We start from the raw sequence: 24,037 nt of genomic DNA on the forward strand, positions 1-24,037 counted from the left end.
ACAAGCATGTATTTCATTTGCACGTGTTCCACCTCTAAACAACTGGTAGTTGCTGCCTGAATGAAGTCTCCACCAAGTATAAGGGTTATACCTCCAATAGGTTCATCAATTCCTGTGATGTCTCTGACTGTCCTATCCAGTGCTTCCAGGGATGACTTATTGTAGCTTCATCAAGCACAATAGCCTAGACAATATATCGCCTTGAGAACGAAGCTTGGCTAGGATTAGGTTGGAAAGGAATGTTGCAGACGACATTTAAAATATTCTAAATCCCACAAAATACATTTTAGGACATCCATTGCTGTCAACAATTATTGTTTTAAATTAATTCATCACAGAAAGTTAATAATCGAGAAAGTTTAATTAATTATCAAAAAAATAGTTCCAGCTGGTTAGAAATGGTTGATGCATTATTAAGTTGAGATTTCTTCAACTCGCAAAAGCGACGTCGCTTTTGCCTCAGCGATTTGTATCGATTGATCGGCTTGACGCTCTGAAAACGGAAGTAAACATTGAGCATGCATGAGAATCGCTTTTCTGCAAAAGCGATCGAGTATAAATTGCGATGCACTGCTTTTGGAAAGCGATTGGCAATCGCCGAATTTTGCCATGCATTTTGCATTCATACTTATCACGGCGATAGCGATTGTAGACGATTTGTGTATCTTGGGCATGAAAGTTACCTATATCTACCAAAAAAACGTTGACAACGTAAAGAAAGCAGCAAGTTTAAAAAGCCCCCACCTCGGCTCACTTTTTGAAACTTGGTCCCATTTTGAATATCAACAGCAAATCGGTGTTTTTAACGTTTAAACAATAGCATCATTGCCATTAACATACCTACTTGTTATTCGTTTTGATCATGAAATAATTATTATAAAACAAAACATATATAGGATATTGGCCAAGAACAACATAATAACCTTTCTGATCGTTCCAGAATGCTAACAACTTTAATATCGCATCGGCACATTAAAGATACATAACACTTCTGGTAATGTTTTAAGTTGATAATTATGACAAAGTTTAAGTCAGTATCTTTTACAAATGGGACCAAGTTTCAAAAAGTGAGCCGAGGTGGGGGCTTTTAAAACTTGCTGCTTTCTTTACGTTGTCAACGTTTTTTTGGTAGATTTCTTTTCTTTTTATGAATGAAGCCGAGTAGCTCCAAGCTTGAAAAGTCATCCGGTTACGAAGTACTCCATAAGACGAATACAGCGAAAATTAGAAGTTTGAATAATATTATCCTTGATTTATGACAATAAAAAATACGAGTATATGTAGCTATACCTATAACTAAAATGTATGTGGTTCTTTGTAGCACTGGGGCAATCTAGTTGGATATCCAAATTTCGCCGTTTGTGGTTCTTTGTAGCCCTGCAGGCAATCTAGTTGGATATATCTATTGAGCGGCGGTTGTTGGCGGTCTTTCTCGGCTCGTGGTATTCCTTTATTCTTCAAGCCATGTCCTCTATCGGGGCTAATTTATTGTTTAAGCTTGTTGGATATCCATATTTCGCGGTGTGTGGTTCTTTTGTATTTGGGGCAATATAGTTGGATATCTCTATTGAGGTGGTTGTTGGAGGTCTTTCGCGGTTCGTGGTTATAATTTTCCTTATCCTTCAAGCCTTGCCCTCTATTGAGGGCTAATTTATAGTTAAAACTTGTTGGACATCCATATTTCGCGGTGTGTGGTTCTTTATAGCCCTGCGGGGCAATCTAGTTGGATATTTCTATTGAGCGGCAGTTGTTGGCAGTTTTTCGCGGTTTGTGGTTTTAATTTTCAAGATTTGTGGTTCCTGAGTCCTGCGGAGCAATCAAGCTAGATATCAAAGTTTCGCGGTTTGTGGTTCTTTCTAGTTGGATATCCCTATTGAGCGGCGGTTGTCGGTGGTCTTTTGAGATTTAATTTTCCCTTTAATTTCGGGCCGCCCCTCCTCTACATCCCGAGGATGCTTTTCAATAATTTAAATTATACGGTGTCAACAATTACTATTACTTGGTATGATAACTTATCTTACCATGTTGACTTATATTGTTTGTTAAGGCAACTTTCGCGGTTCGTGGTTATAATTTCCCTAATCCTTCAAGCTTTGCCCTCTATCGAGAGCTAATTTATACTTAAAACTTGTTGGACATCCATATTTCGCGGTTTATGGTTCTTTATAGATTTGCGGGGCAATCTAGTTGGATATCCAAATTTCGCGGTTTGTGGTTCTTTGTAGCCCTGCGGGCAATATAGTTGAATATTTCTATTAAGCGGCAGTTGTTGGCGGTTTTTCGCGGTTTGTGGTTTTAATTTGCAGGATATCCATATTTCAAGATTTGTGGTTCCTGAGTCCTGCGGGGCAATCTAGCTGGATATCCAAATTTCGCGGTTTGTGGTTCTTTGTAGCCCTGCGGGGCAATCTAGTTGGATATCCCTATTGAGCGGCGGTTGTCGGCGGTCTTTTGAGATTTAATTTTCCCTTTAATTTCGGGCCGCCCCTCCTCTACATCCCGAGGATGCTTTTCAATAATTTAAATTATACGGTGTCAAAAATTACTATTCCTTGGTATGATAATTTATCTTACCATGTTGACTTATATTGTTTGTTAAGTCAACTGGACGTGACAAAATATCCTGCTATGTAGACATTAATTTGTTGCTAAATTGACTTGGCATAATAATATATTTCGGGAAGACAACATCCATTTTTGGTATGTCGACTTAGCATGATAATTTATCTTGCCATGTTGACTTGTTTGTTCAGTTGTCTTGGCGAGATATTTTATATCGTCATGTTGACATAATGCTGATAATAAGTCGACATGGCAAGATAATTATCTTGTCAAGTTGTGTCACATAGACGCTTCCGTACTATATATGCTTGATAAATGTTATTTTGATATTTTTTTTCCTGCTGGCCTTCCATACTAGCGGAACAATTTTCCACACCTACAGAGTGTTTGTAATCAACCTACCGGGACGGTATGACAATTGTCATGTTCTACGATAGCTGAAGATGACAGAGAGTCAGGTTTCTTAAAGGAGGATTTCGTGATCCTAGCATCCTCTTTTTATGACATTTTTCAGTAGATATCCACGAAAAAGCTTATTTCCAAAATTTCAGTTGATTCCGATTTTGCGTTTGCGAGTTATGCATGATCATGTGTATTACACTGCTCCATAGACAATGTGTTGTAATTTCGTTCTGGTGCACCAGAACGAAATTCAAATTTGGCGATATTTTTGCTAAACGAATTAATTTGCAAGAAATATTTGGTACATAAACATTATGTAGCCAGAGGTATCCAGTGGTGTAAAAATCTCAACTTTTTTGGGAAAAGTGGGGGGATGAGGCTGTGGATCACGAAATGCCCCTTTAATCGATTCAACAACCATTCATACATATCACAATCATCATTGTCCTATTATCATGCGAATTTGCCCGTGGTAGGACAAAATATATTTAAATGTGAATAACAATGAGTAACGTCGTATTGCATACCTATAATACCTGATCTGGTTTCTTGTGTTATTCAGATTTCTTTTGATCCTTGATGGTGTTGTATCACATTATGCTGTGTTTTTAAATAGGCCCTTAACACAATAAACAATTTCCATGAGAATCAAACAACTTGCTTTAATAAAAAATAATATCACAATAGCACTGGATGTTTAAAATTATGTTATCCTTGATTAATGACAATAAATTGTTTAATAAAACATTGGAAAAAAAAATCAGTTGGTCACCGGGTTTCGAACTCGGGATAGCGTATCTGGAGTCAAGCGCACTAACCATTAGGCCACGGACCTCTGCTGTAAATTACTGTGTCGAAATACAGCATTTATTATATAAATGGATGCGTCGTCCGATATGAACAAAAGAATTGTAAAAAACTTGATTTTTTGGCGAATGGGGCTCAGAATTTGTATGTAGGGTATCCAGGAAACTGCTAGGGTATATTTGGAAGTGAATCTGAAAAAGTAGTGTGAAGGTGATAACCAGGTAGACCTGTAGCAGTGTCCAAAAATTCCGGATCAGTATGATTTGCAACTAATTTTCGCTATGAAATACCGCGTGAAATGGAAGCAAAAATATTTGTTTATTACGAACAATGATTGACTGTAGGATTGGTGGCCCTTTTGGAATTAATGAGTTGTCACGATATTACACCTGGGACTGTAAATAACATTTAGCATGGTTTTAGATACATTTTGTACCCAGCGAAAAATAACATCGAACAATAGAAGTCAAGTGTTTTAATGTTACGTGTAAATATAGTCTCGCGGGAGCATCTGTTATTAGTCTTCTTTATCAGTCTTTTTTTTTAAAAACTTGCTGGTCACGGCTACCGCGTGACTCTAATATTTTTTACTCAAATTATACTATACATTTTATAAGCTCCAAATAGTCGTAATTAGTCGACTAGTTGCGACTATTTGCACTGTAAAAACTATTTTACTCAACACTGAGTAAAAAGGTCACAGCTCAACAGTTGAGTAAAAAATTACTCAACATTGATCTCATAATAGGTCACAACTCAATTGTTGAGTAAAAAATTACTCAACATTGAGTAATTTATTACTCATTTGTGTTGAGTAAAATATTTTTTACAGTGCGGTGCGGACTATTATAGTCGACCACTAAAAAAGCTGAAACCGTGCAATAAATTGAACACCTACGTTTTACTGTTCTGGAACGTGAAACAAATATATGCACATTTTTATATAGCTTATTACTGTAAAGTGTTAAATCAAGTGGTTCAAACATTTTGTAATCGCCTACTTCAAGAAGTCATTCCATGAGTCGTGAGTTAAATAAACCACCTACCAGAGTTTTAGTAATCAAACATATGTTATTACTGTAAAGTGTTAAATCAAGTGGTTTTGGGTTCTAAAAAGGGGGATCAAAAAAATTAGTCCTTAATAGGGAGGGTGATCAAAAAAAAATTGAGGGTAAATTTCCGGGGTAAAATGTACGAGAAGGCATGACATTGTACATTCCAAAATTTTTGCGCGCTCCGCGTGCATCAATGTTAAGTATTCAATTTTGTAATCTCAAGCTACAAATCAACAAAATGTGCGCACTTTACAATTTTGGTGTAACACTATGACTCCAATGAGTAATAACTCCAAAGGGTAATTTTTAGCTAATGAGTTAATGACCATAGGGGTAGATCCCGGGGGATGGGGGATAACCCCCCCAATATTTTGATAGGGAGGTGGTCCAATCATCATCCAATGTTGACGCCTGAATATGGGTTTCTAACCACAATTAACCCCATATTTGGTCATGTTAAAATAAAAAATGAATTCCAGTTTTGTACTATATTTCACCAGTTTAGCTTCAATATGGCAAAAAATTTTGCGCGCTTCGCGCGCATTTTTACCATAAACTTATTTTGTCCACAAAAAAGGTGCTGGATTCACTGGACTTGAAATTTCCTCCAACCCTAATGTTAACAATAAATCTATGCCACTGTTGATAATGATGTATATTGTTGGTTTCTTTTTAGAACATGAAGGGGGGATCAAAAAAATTTTAGACCATAAAAAGGGGGATAAAAAAATCCACCCTTTGTAGGGGGGATCAAAAAAATTTTGACGTCCGATGTTCCAACTTTTTAGCCCCCCCATCAAAGTATTTATGAACACTCCCTAAAGAAGTCATTCCATGAGTCGTGAGTTAAATAAACCACCTACCAGAGTTTTAGTAATCAAGCATATGTTATTACTGTAAAGTGTTAAATCAAGTGGTTCAAACATTAAGTAATCACCTACTTAAAAAAGCCCACCAGATTTTTAGTTATCATGCACATATATGCATAGCAAAGACCTTTTTGTATTTTATTTGTTCATAAACTAAAACTCTTGATATCCCGAATGTCAAAACTCTTACAAGAAGTGGAAATTTGATTTGTGTTTAAATGAATGATTTGCTGGAAATATTAAAAATTCCTTGTAAAATAAAAAACAAATAATTAATATCAAGAGGAATGTTGACTTTTACCACAGTTTTTGTATCAGCATTATCTCCTCTTAAAGTTGTTGAAAATGAAGTACCAGAGTTTAAGGAGTCTTTTAAGAATAAGCTTATTTAAAAATAAGCTTTTGACTTAAGTACCAGAGTTTAAGGAGTCTTTTAAGAATAAGCTTATTTAAAAATAAGCTTTTGACTTGGTTTATCGCAAAGTATTATTTTCCGAATCCATAAGTAGAATATTACTTTCCTTCACCTTATTTTTCGGACTGCGGCACAATACATTTGCAGTAGGGTATCAAAAATGTTTTTATTGTTATGAAAACGTTTTATACCCTTTATATGCTCTTTATATAACACGTTTTCTGATAACCTTTTCTAACCTTTTGTGGATGATGTCCAAAACGTTTTGTGTTTGCTGGGTAATTATTGTTTTGAATTAATTCATCCAGTTGATAGGAAATGATTGGTTGATGCATTCACGTACGTGTCAAGTGATATCGCTCGTAAATTGAGATTTTTTCAACTCGCAAAAGCGACGTCGCTTTTGCATCAGCGATTTGTATTGATTGATCGGCTTGACGCTCTGAAAACGGAAGTAGACATTGAGCATGCATGAGAATCCGATCGAGTATAAATTGCGATGCACCGCTTTTGGAAAGCGATTGGCAACCGCCGAATTTTGCGATGCATTTTCCATTCACACTTATCACGGCGATAGCGATTGCAGACGATTTGTGTATCTTGGGCATGAAAGTTACCTTTATAGTTTTTACTCAAATTATAAGCTCCAAATAGTCGTATTAGTCGACTAGTTGCGACTTTGGTGCGGACTAAAATAAATTAAACACATACGCTTTACTGTTCTGGAACGTTAAACAAGTATATGCGCATTTTATATAGCTTATTACTGTAAAGTTTTAAATCAAGTCGTTCAAACATTTTGTAATCGCCTACTTAAGAATCCCATTCCATCAATCGTAATTTAAATAAACCTCCCAACAGAGTTTTAGTTATCAAGCATATTATGATATTACTGTAAAGTGTTAAATCAAGTGGTTCAAACCAAAGAGGTTTTAAATAGAAATAGAGTCGCAATAGATTATATAATCTTTTGTTCGTTTGATGCCGATTAGAAGTTGCGACAGGCTATTCATAAAAGTGGTACCATTGTTTCGAATAAAGGGTTCCGCCATTAAATTGGTCACTGATCCGGCATCATATTAACGCTCTACACAACAGGCGAGTATCAATAAGTGACCACACTACAGTCATGTGTAAGGGCAGTCATGTGTAAAGTGGTACCATTGTACTCATGTATTCCAAATGTGTGCTTGTGTGGGTCTGAAGACTATAAGGAGGCTTTAGCTGTCGATGCAATCATCTTTACCACCCACCTGACGATAGGTGTTTCATTTAAATAAATTGAATGCTCTTGGTGATCGATTACACATTAGAATGTATGAAGGCTGCCATTTCCAGTCCATATACATTATCTATATTACACCGCGCCGTATAATGGTAATCGCTATACGTATACATGTAAGTATAAGTATAGGCCTATAAAGGTTGTTTTTAAGAAATTTCCATTTAATTTTATTTTAAGAAGGAGATTGGTATAGAAATAGTGGCGTATCCAAAGAGGGAGGGGTTGGGGAGGGACAGATTCACCTCTGTGAGAAGTCTTGGGAGGTGGAGGAGGAAGAGGAGAGGAGGGATATGGAGAATGAGAGAGGGCTGGAGGAAGGGATAATGAAAACAAGTAGATAAATAGAAATATAAGGAAAATGATGGGAATGAGAGAGGGAGGGTGAGAGGGGACAATGAGAGCGAGGGAGTGATAAAATGTAGGCCTAGGAAAGAATAAGTACGGAAAAGAAAGGAATGATGAATACATTTAATAATAATTATTAGGCCTATATAATAACTAAACACATAACAGCACTGGGCAGCCATTCGACGATGTCAATGCCTTTATTCGTTACGTAATTAAAACGCCCAGTCAGATGTATTTCACACCTACCAAACACAACTCACCCAATTTCGCAAACTGGACGTTGAATGTACACTCTCATGAATATTGATTGGCAACATTTTCCAATATGTCAGCGCTCTAATCGGAAACAATAGAACAATAGACCCTGCAGAGCGTTGGTTCAAACAGATTGTAATCGCGTACTTAAGGGTACAGCAGGTATTGTTGATCGAAGCGGCCAAAACGGTCGATTTTCATTATCTAAATCAATATACCGTATATATTGAAAATTACACTTTGATGCTTTGAAGTTCATTCCACAAATCATATACTTTGAAAACTTGCTTGATTTATCGTTGTGAATGAGTTATGTTACGTTTTACAAAAGTGTTATTGTTTCAGCCCTCTTTACAACATAACTCGAGAACCACATGACCTACAAAATTATATCTGTGATATTTGAATTATTCTACACCATTGTATACACTCGCTATGAAATGATCAATTAAATGTTTTGCCAAATCTCACTATTATTCGCTAGATGCTATGAACAAAAATAGTTGCTAACCATAAGAATGTCATTCAATGAAACATGATTTAAAAAAAACCCGCCAGAGTTATAGTTATCAAGCAAATTCATGACTCTTTCCGCTGAGTGCACCAAACCCGTGTAACTTAATTCCGAGATACTCGCCAAATTATTCCGCAAAAGATGAAGAGTAAGTTGCCGAATATTAACAATATAACAATAGAACTTACCAGTCGAATAACTTAAAGCAATAATGTGTGATTTGCATAAAGAATAGATTCCTCTTTAAATGTTTGTTTTCACTGATCACATTATCCCCGTTTAATTTCGAGCCAAACAAATGAGGTATAACAAGAAAATTGTGATTTCATTCCAGCGCCTACAATGCGTGTACTTACGCTCGCCGATCATAACATGATTATACTGTACGGAGCATCGCGCTCGATGTATGTACACATAAGCTGACATCCACGGGAGATGTTAGCAAGCAGTCGATCGATGAACTCTGAATAAAACCGGGTCCACCCGGTTTTAATATAGAAAGTTAAATTTTACTGTTATTAAACCACTTCAGGATTAGTCTTTTACGTGGTATTTTTGTAAACTACTGGGCATTATAATTATGCAAAAAGTAGCAATCCGAGTAAAATTTGAGAGCGTCGCTGTAAAGCAAATCACACATTATGGCTTTAAAAGGGCAGAGTAATGGGAGAGAATATGGACCTTTTCGAGCATCATTATTTCTGAATTGTATCTTCAAAGTATATAAAACTATACATTTTTGGAAAGGAAATGAGTCAAGGAATCCCATGGTGACATCAGATTTTTTCAAAAATCTCGAGTTTTTGATAAAATCACAAAAATCGCTTTTTACCCCAATTTTTTGTGACAACTTAAAAAAAATCAGTTCGGAGTAAAAAAAAATCAATTAGCTTTTCATGAAGAAGAGACATGAACTTAGGGAAGGTTTTTTAATTTTTTTGAAATTCGTCTCTTTTTTTCGAAATATTAAAAAAAACATGTGAAAAAAGCAATTTTGTCATTCTATTCAGCTAAAAATTGCACATAATGGTGTATATTTTTGTTTAAAACAAATATTTTGAAAAAATGAGAAAACCTTCCCTAGACTTTGATGTACTCTAAACGATAGTGCAAAAAGTTTACCTTTTGCTTGCATATTTTTCGAGTTATCTTGTCACAAAAATCGTGCAATATTGTCAAAAGTGAACTATGAGAAATCGACGTTTTAGTAAAAAATGTCAAAATTATGCACAAAATGTCCTTATATTTTAAAACGGCAAGACTTTCACGCTTGTAAAAGCTGTACCTGGTGCATGGTCTTAATATGCATCTTTTTGCAACAATGAATTTATAATGTCTGCTTTTAGTTTGCCAAAATTCAACATAATTGAAAAATCTAAGTGGCATTTTGACTGCAAATTTGTGTTTTGTTTACACCGCATTTGCCGGCGTTAAAAACATACCGAATGCGCCTTGACTGCGTTGGACATACGCGCAGAGTTGCGCCGCGTCACGCGCCGCGAATCGCGCGCGTAATCACAATATTTCGCATTCGCGCATTTCTGACTCATTATTTCCCGCCAATTTACTAAGCTGTCTTGAGCCATGTGACTTTTTAGAGTTGAAAAGAGTGAAATAAATCAAGCAAAAATACGTGTAAATATTAACAAGTTGTATTTTATCAGTTTCAAGTGAAAGAATACATCTTAGTGTTGATAAAAATCAAGAAATCTCAAATTCGGGCGTGGACGAATGTGTCTTCCATTACTCTGGCCTTAATGCGAGATACTCATGATACTCGCCAGCTTACTAAACTAGTAGCTTACTCCGAAATCACGCGGATTTATTGCACTCAGCGGTTTATATCCTAAATGTCAAAACTCTTACAAGAAGTAGTGGAAATTTGATCTCTTTATGTTTTAATGAATATGATTTGTTTCTGATATTGTTCCTTTTCAGTAAAAATTGTACAATAATATTAAGTTAATATCAAGAGGAATGTCGGCGTTTGCCTTAAGGGTTTTGTATCAGCATTATCTACTCTTCTCAAGTTGTTGCAAATTTAGTACCTGAGTTGAAGGAGTATTTCATAAGCTTTTGTCTCGGCTAATCGTTTCTATTTGGTAACATAAATATTTGCAAACTTTTTCTGAATCCATAAGAAGATTACCTTCACCTTTTACGTAAATCGGAGCAACCTTATTTTTTCAACTGCGGCATAATGTTGTGTCAAGATCGTATGTGGGCGAACACAAAAACATATTTAAGGTTATTAATTATTTTAAACTGTTGTGATTTGGTAGTTCACAGCATCTTACGAATGGTAGTGTGCTTTGGCAAAAACTGTATTGCTCAATTCATAGCGAGTGTGTAGAAGAATTAAAATATCACAGATATACTTTTATAGGTGCTGCGGTTCTTGAGTTACGTTGTAAAGAGGGCTGAAACAACAACACTTACGTACATAACTCATTAACAACAATAAATTAAGCAAGTTTGCAAAGTATATGATTTGCAGAATGAACTTTTGCAAAACATCAAGGTGTTATTTTTCAATAATATATTGATCTAGATAATGAAAATCGATTTTTAGGTTGCTTCGACCAACAATACCTCGTCTACCCTTAAAACGTTAAACGTGTTATAAACGCGTTTTGGTTTTGGTCAAAACGTTTTTATAACATTTTAAATGTCGGGTTATATAAAGAACATGAAAACATTTAAAAACGTATTATATGAACAAACACTGCAACAACATTTTACTAATGTTGTCAAAATGTAACTGTGAAATATTTTTGGCAAAAATGTTTGCAAAATATTTTGTAAACACTCAATAACATTACGTAAGAATGTTTTGTATCACGTTTTCAAAAATGTTTAACGAATGCTATCAAAATGTTTTTATATCCTTTATATAACCCGACATTTAAATGTTTTCTGTAAAACGTTTTGTGTTTGCTGGGATATATTTTTATGATTCTTACTCCATATGTGACCATCCACGACGAATGAGCCGTAAATTCCACCACCGGTCAATTTTGTTTTATTTTGTGTTTAGAAAATATATATCATAAGCTTTAAAATGGTATATCATTTGAATTCAAACGGTATCCAGAAGCGGGGTTATGGTTTGTTGAACTTTGCTCCTTCAACAAATTGGTACCTTTTTCGTTTCTTCATGTGTCTCTTTTTCCACATTGCTGGTAATAAATATCAAACAGTCATAATTGGCGGTCATTTCAAATCATTCCCAAGTCAACGAAGTTCAGGAATGTCCTCTCATTGTTAGTTGTTGGTTATACATACCTAGGCAAAATACAATGCTTTGTAACCTACCACTTGAACAGGATTTAGATTATTAAGAATTCTATAGACATCTAAGGTAGAAGCTTATTATCCTCTTCAACAATAGGATTATAGATTGGTTCAAAATGAGATACCTGTCGCGCAAACTTGAGGTACCTAATTTATGAATACGACCTTCATGCGCATTTTACACTGTAACTCAGAATACAATTCAGGACATTTACGGCTGGTGTACGGTCACATATGACAATACGAATATCTGAATAATTTATTTGATTTGACGAAGCTCTTGAACCCAATGTTATGTACAGTCTGTCCACATAGAAGTACAAACCAAATCTGTGGCACCTTTGATCGATTCTACGCGAAACGCAAACACGACGCGACGCGTTAAGAGCGTGGCACGCTCGGTAAGTACAAATCGCGCAGCAGTTGGTGCGCCAAAGAAGCATTGCACTGAAATTATTATTCTCATACCTCCAGTTTCCGAGGTCTATTTACTTTACTTTTATGTGGACAGACTACATACCGTCAAATGTTACTCGATATTTTTCTGAAACTTTTCAACGTCTTATTCAATCAGGGTAGATCATTCAGTTTTGAAGCACTGCTCTCTCATGATGCCCGGAACCACGATGAGGTGTAGAAGCAGTCAGTCGTTTATATAATTGAAGATCGAATTAAAAAACTAGTTTGCGTATGACGTCCTGTCAACCAGACCAAAAATGTCGCATTGCGCAAGTCAGAAACCAATCAGGCCCCCTTTTACCCTGAAATTAGACGCACACTAGTCTTTTTTTAATTCGGTCTTTAATTATACCCTCATCGGAACTGACTGCAAGGTCTTATTTACTACATCACCCACCATCTAAGGATCAAAAACCACCGAGTCACAGCGCTCTCTTACTGACTCGCTGTTTGAAAATCATACATAATTATATGCTCCTAACAAGCTTGAAATAAGTAAGTTCAGTGATACCCTAGCAAACAAAAAAAACCTTTTCGACATTATTCGCAAAAGGTTAGAAAAGTGGTTAAGGCACAGGTCTTAAAAACCTGAGGTCCTTGGTTTGATTCCCAGGCGGGATCACTTTTTCTGCTTGTCTCCTTTATTATTTCCGATGGCGAACCTTGTGAAAAATTACGTTTATTATTATAATTCCCGTCGATCATGCCACAGTTTTTTAATAAGAACACATTTATATGTCGTGCACAGGGTGTTTGAATTTGGAAAAAAGACACTTAATTAAAAAGTACGAGGTATTTGGGCAAAATGGTTTGGTTGATTGCTGAATCAACACATTGTCCTCCCAAATATCACTGATGTGTGACCATTAACAAGGACTCAGTGGCTATTTTGATGAGCCCAGTAAAAATGCAGTTGCGCATCTCAATAAAATTGAGTTCAGGCCATTTATAAATTCCGATTCGTCGTGAAATATTAAAGCTGAATCTTACTTTTGTTTTCACTTTCCGTGCAGGTCAGGGTGGGGTCAACCAACTTGGTGGACTTTTTGCCAATGGTCGTCCGTTGCCGCTGCACATCCGTCATCGTATTCTGGAACTAGCACACCTTGGTCTTCGACCGTGTGACATCTCTCGTCAACTTCTTGTCTCTCACGGATGCGTCTCTAAGATCCTCAGTCGCTATGCAGAAACAGGCTCTATCCTACCTGGAGCTATCGGTGGAAGCAAACCACGCGTTTCGACTCCATCGGTGGTGTCACAAATCAAGCAGTACAAGCGTGAGAATTCTTCCATGTTTGCCTGGGAGATACGAGATAGATTGTTGGCTGATGGAGTATGTAGTAAGGAAAACCTTCCCAGTGTGAGCTCCATTAATCGAATCCTGAGGAACTGCTCCAGTTTTATGACTACTTCTGACCCTAACAACAAAACTGCCATCGTTCAAGACGACAAAGTCGAGCCGGAAGAACGAGTTGATGGTAATAACAATAAGAATGAATCACGGGTGCACTTAGCAACACAAGAGGAACGAGATGTCTCAAGAGAAGACACAGACGACAGAGACACATCCACAAGACGGATGTCTTTCACAATGGAACATATTTTGGGCAGAAATATCGAGAGCGAAAGCAATGTGCTGGTAAATAGTTTAAAGCGATCCAGGGATCCTTCTGAAAGTATGGCAGGACCTTCTAAAGAAACAGAAGAAAAAGGTAAGTACATTTGCAAAGAGATCACATCTGCATATGTAGCAAACAAATTCAATTCCGTTTGCTACGCGATCAGATATAGATTGAGTCGTTCTAATTTTAATTTGTCGCTAAACGAAGATTGTTTTCAATATTTCCAGCAACGTAAAACTGGACCTATCTCAGGAACTTTAAGCTCCAATGTTGATGGAAGTTTCGTCATGATGTCATCTGAAGACTTCACAAAAAGTAACGCAGCCGTTATAAATACACATATAGCTTCGAAACTATCAATCGTATTTACAATATTTTAACATAGAAAGAACCATGGTTTATTTACATGCATTGTGATACCAGTGCTAGGGGTGTGATTTTCGGGTAATTTTGTGCCCAGGTACCCGGTGCATTTTTCGGGCGGGTAACCGTGTACCCGAAATTGCAAATAAATAAATAAATAAATAAATGAAAAATGTAGTTTTTTCCTTTTTAAAACATTTTTTCCGGTTTTCTAGTGTCCCTGGACCTAGACTTATATGCTAGGATCATTTATGGTTGACCTAAAAAAAATTGCATGATGTTTTGTGTTTTAATATGAAAATTGATAATTTGTATTCATGTCATACTCTATTAATGATATCAAAATGCATTGAATTTGAATGCATTTTGATATCATTAATAGAGTATGACATGAATACAAATTAACAATTTTCAAATTAGAAACACCAAACATCATGCAATGGTTTTTAGGATTCTTGGGCGGGACTCGAATTCCCAGGACTCACTCACACCCTTAGATACATTATGTCCAATAGTGTTTTTAAAGAAAACAACAAATCTTTTCCACGTTAGCGAGTTAACGCACACATGTTTTGCCGGATTTTTGTTTAGAAATTGACTCCCCAAGAAGCCGGACCATAGGGACTTTGGCCATCAATGAGAGCATCAATCTTTGTAAATTTAGAGCTTTTGGTAACAAATGCGGTGTCAAATTGGAGGTAACATGCTACACACGACCGTGTCGATAAAATTGTCAAACCATGAGCAGGTTTCGGGTTACATAAGTGAGGAGTGGATTTTCCTTTTGTATTCTGTTTGTATACCAGTATCTAAACCATCCTTAAAAACATACCTGAACTTAAAAGTTGCAGTTTACTTGGTTTTTCCACGTTAGCGAGTTATTATAAAACGCACACATGTTTTGCCGGCTTTTTTTGTTTAGAAATTGTTTTTAAAGGAAACAACAAATCTTTTCCACGTTAGCGAGTTAACGCACATATGTTTTGCCGGATTTTTGTTTAGATATTGCCGACTCCCCAAGAAAACCGGTTATTTCAACAACAACAAATTTAAAATCGCAATGTGTGAATGAGATAATTAAATTGGGCCCATAGGGATCTTGGCCATCAATGAGAACATCAATCTTTGTAAATTTAGAGCTTTTGGTAACAAATGCGGTGTCAAATTGGAGCTATCCAGTGGCGTAGCCAGGTTTTCGGAACCGGGGTGGCCCAACTTGTAAATGTACCGACGAAATTTTTTTTTGCCGACGGAAGTTGTGAATTGTTGACTGCGGTCTTCGAAAATCTAGAAAGTGGTAGGGCAAATTTTTCAATATCAATATCAAAATATCAATATCATTCAATGTGCTAACGTCAACAGCTCAAAAGGAAGAGTCATATCCAATATTTGAAGTATTTGAGCGACATGGTCTTTATTTCTTCAAAATGTACACACAAAATTGTCTATTGTTGACCCCAAATTGTTTTTAGCCAAGGCACGTCATCTACAGACGGCCTAAGATGAACCGACGGCACTGAAGAGCGGCTCCCCCACTGGCTACGCCACTGGTACTAACATGCTGCACACGACAGTGTCGCTAAAATTGTCAAACCGTGAGCAGGTTTCTGGTTACATAAGTGTAGACTTTTGGGGAATAGACTTTGTATTCTTCTTATTCTTTTTGTATTCTGTTTGTATACCAGTGTCAAAACCATCCTTAAAATTGTTTTCAAATCGGGTTCCCGATTTGACATGTGCAAAGCTTAAGGGCTGGGGTATGAACGTTTGGACAGTATTTATTTTGGGACATTAGAGCACATCAGACATATCGAATTGCATTCTGAATACGAAGAATGTCATTCTGATATCAAATAATTTTGGTTTTGTGAAATTCGCAATTTAATACACATTTTATGGCAAGTACTCGAAGTAAACTTTATAAATCTGATGATTTATACTTAACGTGTATGTAGGTGGGATGAAATGCCGACGATCAATTGAAAATTTTGACCTTTCGTATTGAAGATATGGATTTTTTCCCAAAACACCAAAAAAATTAGGTCTTTTGGGAAAAAAATCTATATCTCCAACATGAAAGGTCAAAATTTTCAATCGACCGTCGGCTTTTCCTCCCTGCTACATACACTTTAAGAATATATCATTAGATTTATATAATTTACTTCGAGGACCGTTATATATCAAAAATTTGAAAAATATACATTTTTTATAATTTGTCATAAAATTTGTATTATATTGTGATTTTCAAAAAATGAAAATGATTTGATATCAGAAAGACATGCTTCGTATTCAGAATGCAATTCGATAGGTCTGAGGTGCTCTCATGTCCCCCAAAAATACTGTCGAAACGCAATAAACGCTCATTTTAGATCCCTTAAGCAGCGGAGGGGTCAGCAGGCTAAGGGGAAAGCAATTTTTGGCGGGGTGAGAGGGAGGCAAGGTTTTTTGGCAGGCCATTTGTAAATGTTCCCCACCCTGAGCGGGGAGATAATCATTGCACCACCCCAAACAAGTGGGTAGCTTATTTACTGAAATTCTCGCGACATATTTTGACTTCTGCTTCGTTTTCAACAATTTGTATAACTTTGGAAACAATAAAATACATAACACTTTGGAAAGTGTTGGTCATATTGTTTTTTCGATACTAGTAACCACTTATGTTGCTGCCCGCATCACTTCCTTATTACGGGGGCTGAGCATCGTGCAAGGCTGCGCCGGTTACAGTTATTTTCAAATGTGATTTTTGTGACGTATTCATTTGAAAATAAGCTTCAGATGTGTGTCACGTAGCATTATCAATTATTTGGAAGGAAACGTGTGTCGATAAATAGTTGGTCCCATATGTATACCAGATAAAGATGACAAAGAATTTGAATAATACTAATGATAAAGATCTCAAACTTGGCGATATTCCCGGACGATGTTCCATAATTAATTTAATGGAGATAAAACTAATAATATAGATGTGGAATCCCGATGTTGACAAATTTGTTGTGCCACAACTACCAAGACTGCCCTGGTACCTATTGAAAAGTCCTGATTTTATCAGCAATAATTACAGAATGTAGATAATCAAGTATAGTATGTACATGTAGATCGATGCTGATTAGAGATTAATCACTACGCATTTAGTTGGCTTCAGAGTATTCTGAAATATCTAAACAAATGTGATTTGGAACCGAGGTATATCCAGAAGTACAAAGCACAATATTTTTGACCCGAAAAACAACAGATGCAAGGTCATTAACCTCATTCTTAACCGTTACTTTCCACTTTCTACTTCATTAATTTCATCTGCGTCCGTCACATTTTCTTCTTTTAAATTTGACCGGTCACTATTTGCGACGAAAAATTCCAAGTTCCCCTTTCGCTTCCATTAAAAAATGTCGTATTTCCTCCTTATTTTATGAAATTTCTTCATAAAAAATTTCATGAAACTAAAGTGTAATGGCGGTAATGAAATGACATATTTCAAGAAATTCCGAGACAACTTTTGAGTTGTCAAAAATACTTCAAAGTTATTTGATTATTTTTTCTTTTTGCAGATGTGAAGAAACAAAAAGGGGACGACATACATGTAGAGAAATCCAAATTCACAGTGAAATTAGAACCTGGAACTGAAAGGGAGGCAGAATATGTGACCGATCCTACTTCTAAGATTTCTAAGGTAAACTTATGATGTGCATAGTTTAATATAATTGAGTTGACATGTGATATTTTGAGAGTGTCGTCTTTCCTTTAATTTTATTGGTTCTAGCACGTATGAGACAATAGATCACACCTGAATGCGTATTGACCTGTGCGGCTGCGTATATCGTTTGCGTCGCACGTAACTCCAATTAAAAGTTTGTGGATGATGTTTTTCTTGACAGTATATCATTTTCCAAAAGTATGATTTGGATTGAAAAGCTCTTCGAATCGTAAATGTGGCGTTCCGCAGGGATCGATTCTTGGCCGCATACTAGTGTACTACTGTTAATTAATTTTCAATATCAATACCAAAAGGCCTAGTATTCTTTATATACATGCAAATATGTTGATGATTTGTCTAATTTTTTATTTTATGAGTCACTGATAGTGCTTTTACTTGTTTTTTATAGCAGAGACACTCCCAACATGAAATTTGGTGTATTTATGGTACAACAAATATCAAAGCATCTGTCATTCCATAGATCGTCAAAAATCGATATATGGTCATTCCCAGTCAAAGTTAAAACACTATATTAGCCGGCTTAGTTAATATACTATAATTTCCAATAACGATTATGCTAGGCTTATTACATTTTAATGGTAAACCATTTCACTTCTTTCAATTGTGTACAAATATCCAGTGGCGTAGATCTCTTAAATATTAGTGAATCTAGCACATTGTGGTGACAGAATAAGCTTAGGGTACAAAATTGGCACCTTTTAGGCTAAAATGGCCAAATATAAGGTTAATTTGGTCAGAAACCCATATACAGGCGTCAACATAGCGGGTGGGGGGATTTATCCCCCACGTCCCGCCGGGGTAGGATCCCATGAAACTGGGCATCGATTTTCTTTCTATTCACCAATCAACCATAGCACAAAGCAGTCACAAACGATTACCATTGCATTATTTATTCATGAAGTGGAACAAGACTTGAAAAGCTAAGTCAGTTGTGCCAGCAATGACCAGGTGTTGATAATATGACACGCTTTGGATACGCTTAGCACTGGTTACGTGCTCAAAGTACTGTACCATTATGACAAGGGTGCACTACACTAAATCCTTCCGCATTTGGTGTAACCCTTCATAGTTCCGGTAAAAAATAGCGCCTATGCGAAATATATCGGCGTCCCAAGGGAACAAAAATTTGAGTGACTCTTGGTTGTGTTGATAAAAACGATAGAATAGGAGCTCAACATTACAAATCTGTTCAGAAAATGTTCCGAATCGAATGTACATGGGCAATAGGCCCTCGGAACAATATCATGGCCGGAACTGGTAAGGAGGCGAGAGTGTCGGCTGAAATTTAGGATGGCGCTGTTCAGGAGTTCGTATCTCTTAAGCTTGTCTCAACTTGTCCCAAAAATCAAATTTGAATAAAAGTTTAATCTTTATTTAAGACGTTGATTCGATCAAAATATTAAAAATGTTGTTACATGGGGTAGAAAAACAAACTTACTTTCTTGTATTTTCCCGTGTATTTCAATGGGACGATTATTTAGTGGTGTGCGCCCTTATGACAATCCAATTCCTAAACCTCGCTCGCAATTGGGGCATCGCGGTCAGAGGGAACGGAGCCAGTTCTAGATACGCTATACGCATAAAAAAATGAAAGGGGAACATTACATGATGCAAAAAGACTAAGAACATTCACTCAGACCAACATGATATTTAACATCGAGAAATTTGATATTTAACATCGAGAAAGGGAAACAACACAATTAAACACAAGCCATCCACCGGCCAATCTTTTCTTTTCTCTAGAGTAATGGGTAACATTTTAACCCCATCGGACTAAAAATATTCTCTATCAAATTCTGCGAGCCACACATGCTTAATTGCAGACAAAAGCATCTGGTGATGATACGTTCTAGGATAAAATTATGATTTTACACGAGAGTAGCATTGTTCCAAATTACTGTAGGCTAAAGAAGAGCATTAAAAACATTTTGTCATATATACAAACACAATGTAGTCTCGAATTACCAGCGGGCCGTGGGACTTTTGTTTCGGAGTAAAAACTAAAAGAGCGCAATGGCACAATATTTCCTGTATTACCGTTGTCTCAACTAACTACCAGAGGTACTTGAGTTGGTTTCTTTTAATGCTTGGTTAGCGTCTCGAAAACGACTTGGGCCACTCTTGCCATTGCACATAAACAAGTTCATGAGTTGTTGTACCTCGCAAAATTGATTGGTATTGTTTATCGTAAAAACAATGTAGTCTTTGCTAACGCTTTTAGTTCTTTACACCCTACAGCAAAAAGGGCTTTGTAGAGCACATCACAAAATGATAAATATAATGGGAATAAATAACGTAGATTTATGTAACATCAAATATACTACATCCACTGAAAAGTATGTAGGATCATTTAAACATATCTTAATATTTATATCTATATGTTTACTCCCGTTGTTAACCCGCGATGTGTAAAAAATACACAAGGATTCGATTTAATGATTGATTAACCATAAATAACGCAGACAGTTAAGAAAAAACACATCATCACTTCATTGTCTTCACCCTCTCCTTTTCTTTATCCTCCTTTTTCTAGTCACATTAGCTGTCTGATAAAGCACATTCAGAACATACAGCACATTATTTTTTACAACATAAGCGTCCAAATCGATCTACTTAACCCGTCATTCCACCGTAACTAATTTTGCCGATGATTTAAACGAAATATTCAACCATGACAAATTACCTCCTAAATGTGATATGCTGACATATTTCGATTTCCGATTACACAAAAGGACACATCTAGTGATGTCTAAGCTCATCTAATCAGGGCACAGTTCTTTAACCCTAATACATTTGTATATTCATTGAATGACCTCTGAAAATTTGGGTACAAAAACTCATACCTTGCAACTTGAGGTCAAATTTTGCAATATCATTGTTTAATTGAGGTTATTGAACTATGCCATTGAGATGAGGCCATTGTGGTCCATAGTGAAAAGACCACCTTTTATCTTGTCCATAAAGTGGCCAGTTATCTGTTGATTAATCTGTAGATATTCGATTTTATAGAATAGTCGTGTTTCGACCATCTCATAATGTGATGTTGTGGTCTAAAGCACGAAACGCTTGTTTGATTTTTGACACGCTGTCCTTGATATGATTTTCCAGGTCGATAAACCCCTCTTGTGTTTACCATTCTTCACTTATTTTCAACCTGCGCTGGGCGTTACGCTATTTTATTAACAACCCGGACAATTTTAACAACCAGGTACAGCCTTCTGTTTCATTGATTTCCATTCGTGTTCAAAGAAAAGACCGCCCCGTGAAATCTTCTCTTATATCTTAAATCATCATAACAGTTAATGAAATCAATAGCTCAAAAGTGACGGAATTTACTACATCACGTCAAAGGTGTGTGTCAATGTGTCACTTGAACTGTACCTTTTAATAATAATATAAAAGTGAGCTGACAACTTTGTTTTCCTGATACCTTATGGTTCATGACGTTGTGGTGCAGCACTTGCATAATTATTTTATGTGTTGTTTGTTGTTGATCTGAGACGAAAACAGTTGTTGATGACGTGGAAATAAACATACTTATAATAGTGTTATATAGGGCTGCATCACAACGCCTTGAACCTTATGGTCTCAGCAGGACAAAATTGTCAGCTCACCTTAGTAATTACTGACAATAATAGACCTGCCTTTTTGACATTTCACAATAAAAGCAAAGATCCTTTGTTTGATTAAACTAAGTGAGGATTGAGGAAGAACACAATTCTAAAATTCTTAAGTAATAGCACTTTCTATAGTACAGCTTTAAAAGTATAAAACATTTGTACATTTTACAATTGGTTGATGTTTCCTAGCATGTGATAAGGCCGAAAGGTTTATAGCGTATGAGCCTGATGCCCTCAGATGGGGTGTTTGGTACCAGTTGGGGGGAAGCTGGGGTACACAAAAATGCATGATAGCAATTGAACCGGAGTAGCTTTTGGCGGTAAAAGGTCAACAAACTTTACACAGGGTCAAATTTCAAAGTTGCTCATATTGTGTTAAAAACTATTCCAATGTATTCCTCTAGTCAAGGATTCAGAAAATGTAGTTTGACCTATCTAGGATGTACCGTTCTTGAGTTATAAGCGAAAAGGTCAAAGGTCACGTTTTTGGCTCTATGGGGGTCAAAAACATCAAAGTGTTCCGATTTTGCCAAAAGAGGTGTCAAATTGTTCGTTTTGATAAAACAATTCAAATAAGATATGATTGCACCATCTAGGATGTTACGTTACCTAGTTAACACAGCGTGGACGAATGTGACTTCCCTTATTCTCGCCTTAACATGACAATAAGCGACATCTGCATTACAACTAAAAGCATTGTTGGACTGTTTTGGGACACTTCAATGTACCCCCGTTTAGGTTTCATAATAGAAAAATTAATAATTTTGTTTGTTTAATTGCAGGTGCCTTCTGGGGATCAATGTGCTGTGAGTCTTCCGTACCCATATATGCTTTCTCCTGGTCTCCCACACACAAGATGGTCAGGAGTACCCGCCATCAACGATAAACTGTGGCCAACAATTCCATTTTACCCCTTTCTTCCGACAAGTTCACCCGGATTTTCTCCATCTTCATCGCCAACCATCCTGCCACATCCGGGGTTCTTATTTCATCCTGCTGCGTTGCAACGATTTAGATTTCCGTCCGGCTTTGTTCCGCCAGGTGCTTATGGAATTCCACCTGGTATGCCTCTATTACTGCCAAACATTCCTGACACAAACACATTGAAACCTACAAAAGATGTGTTGAAACATATCATACCGCCCTCAACGTTGCCAAATGAATCATTCCAAGCAAAAACTGTATCTACTGAGACCCGCGGTCTGGAAATCAACACAGAAAATAATGAAAGGAACTCTGAAAACCAAATCGTAAGAAGTGCTGTTTCATAAAAGGGACGAACTGTTGACCAATACACTGATTAACACATAGAGAGACCATTTGAAAGTATGTACGGCAATAAAATGCCACAAAACAGTGGATTTACTTAATATCACTATACTTGTTATTGAACGGTTCGCGTATATCCTGGTGCAGGCATTGATTGATTAGTACTTATAGCTCATTTGGAAACGTTTTGGGTTACGACCAAATAATGAAACAAACTTGACAAAGGTGTACTTTGAGCTAAGACAATAATGCACAGCACCATGAATTCAGTATCGAAGTTATGTAATGTTACTATGTCAACGGGATCACGCTCTTGAGTAATGAACCACGATCGAAACGATCACCACACAAAGTATATGGCACTCGAGAGCATACCAAATTAGCGTGATCCGGTAACCAAGAGAATTACGTAACCAATTCGATGCTAAATACCAATTGTGTACATACCTGAATATATACCCAAACTGCAAATACGAACAACTAGACCGCCTCATCTATTTCCATTCTGTTTCTAATCATCTTGAACTTCTAACCAATGTTTCTTGACGTAAAATCGATAATATACTTAGATATTCGACGTCAAATATAAGTGATATTTCGTCAAGAAACATCCGTTAGAAGATAAAAATGAATTGAAACAGATAAAATAACGAATACTTGTTGCATTGAATATTCGAAGTCAAATACAGTGTGCAAAATAATCAAGGTTATAGTACCTGTACCTTTTAGCTCTGATTTAAGACCTCATTTGTTGAAATTGGATTTGCATCTTTCTTGAGTTTTTCATCATCGTGTCTAGAACGATTTCAACAATATTTCTACATAGAAAGAAGGACGATTTATTTACGCGCATTTTGATACCCCATTTGTCAAATGTCGCTCAATATTAACAACACAGTGCTTTTAAAGAAAAATACCCGAATTTAAAAGTTGCAGTTTACAGCGATCAATGGTTTTTACACAAGCATTGTGGCATGTAACACCCTCCATTTATCTTCGCGCTGACTTCAAATCAATACAAATAGCTGCAACTTTTGAATTCGGGTAATTTTCTTTAAAAACACTGCTGTGATGTTAATATTGAACGAAATTGGACAAATGGGGTATCAAAATGCGCGTAAATAAATCGTCCTTCTTTCTATGTTGAAATATTATGGAAACAATTATTAGTTCTGAAGCTATAGGC

The 24,037-nt window shown here is 36.4% G+C and overlaps 1 protein-coding gene across 1 annotated transcript in view; it reads left to right on the plus strand.

The window, feature by feature from the left end:
- LOC140135946 (uncharacterized) overlaps positions 1-23,643 on the plus strand; it is a 36,913-nt gene extending 13,270 nt beyond the window's left edge. Inside the window, exons 2-4 of the mRNA XM_072157643.1 lie at positions 13,279-13,977; positions 17,796-17,917; positions 22,365-23,643. Coding sequence (XP_072013744.1) covers positions 13,279-13,977; positions 17,796-17,917; positions 22,365-22,853 — 1,310 coding nt within the window. The 3' untranslated portion in view covers positions 22,854-23,643. The remainder of the gene's footprint in view (positions 1-13,278; positions 13,978-17,795; positions 17,918-22,364) is intronic.
- Positions 23,644-24,037: the final 394 nt, after the last annotated feature.

This window comes from Amphiura filiformis, chromosome 16 (assembly GCF_039555335.1).
Source record: "Amphiura filiformis chromosome 16, Afil_fr2py, whole genome shotgun sequence".
NCBI lineage: Eukaryota > Metazoa > Echinodermata > Ophiuroidea > Amphilepidida > Amphiuridae > Amphiura > Amphiura filiformis.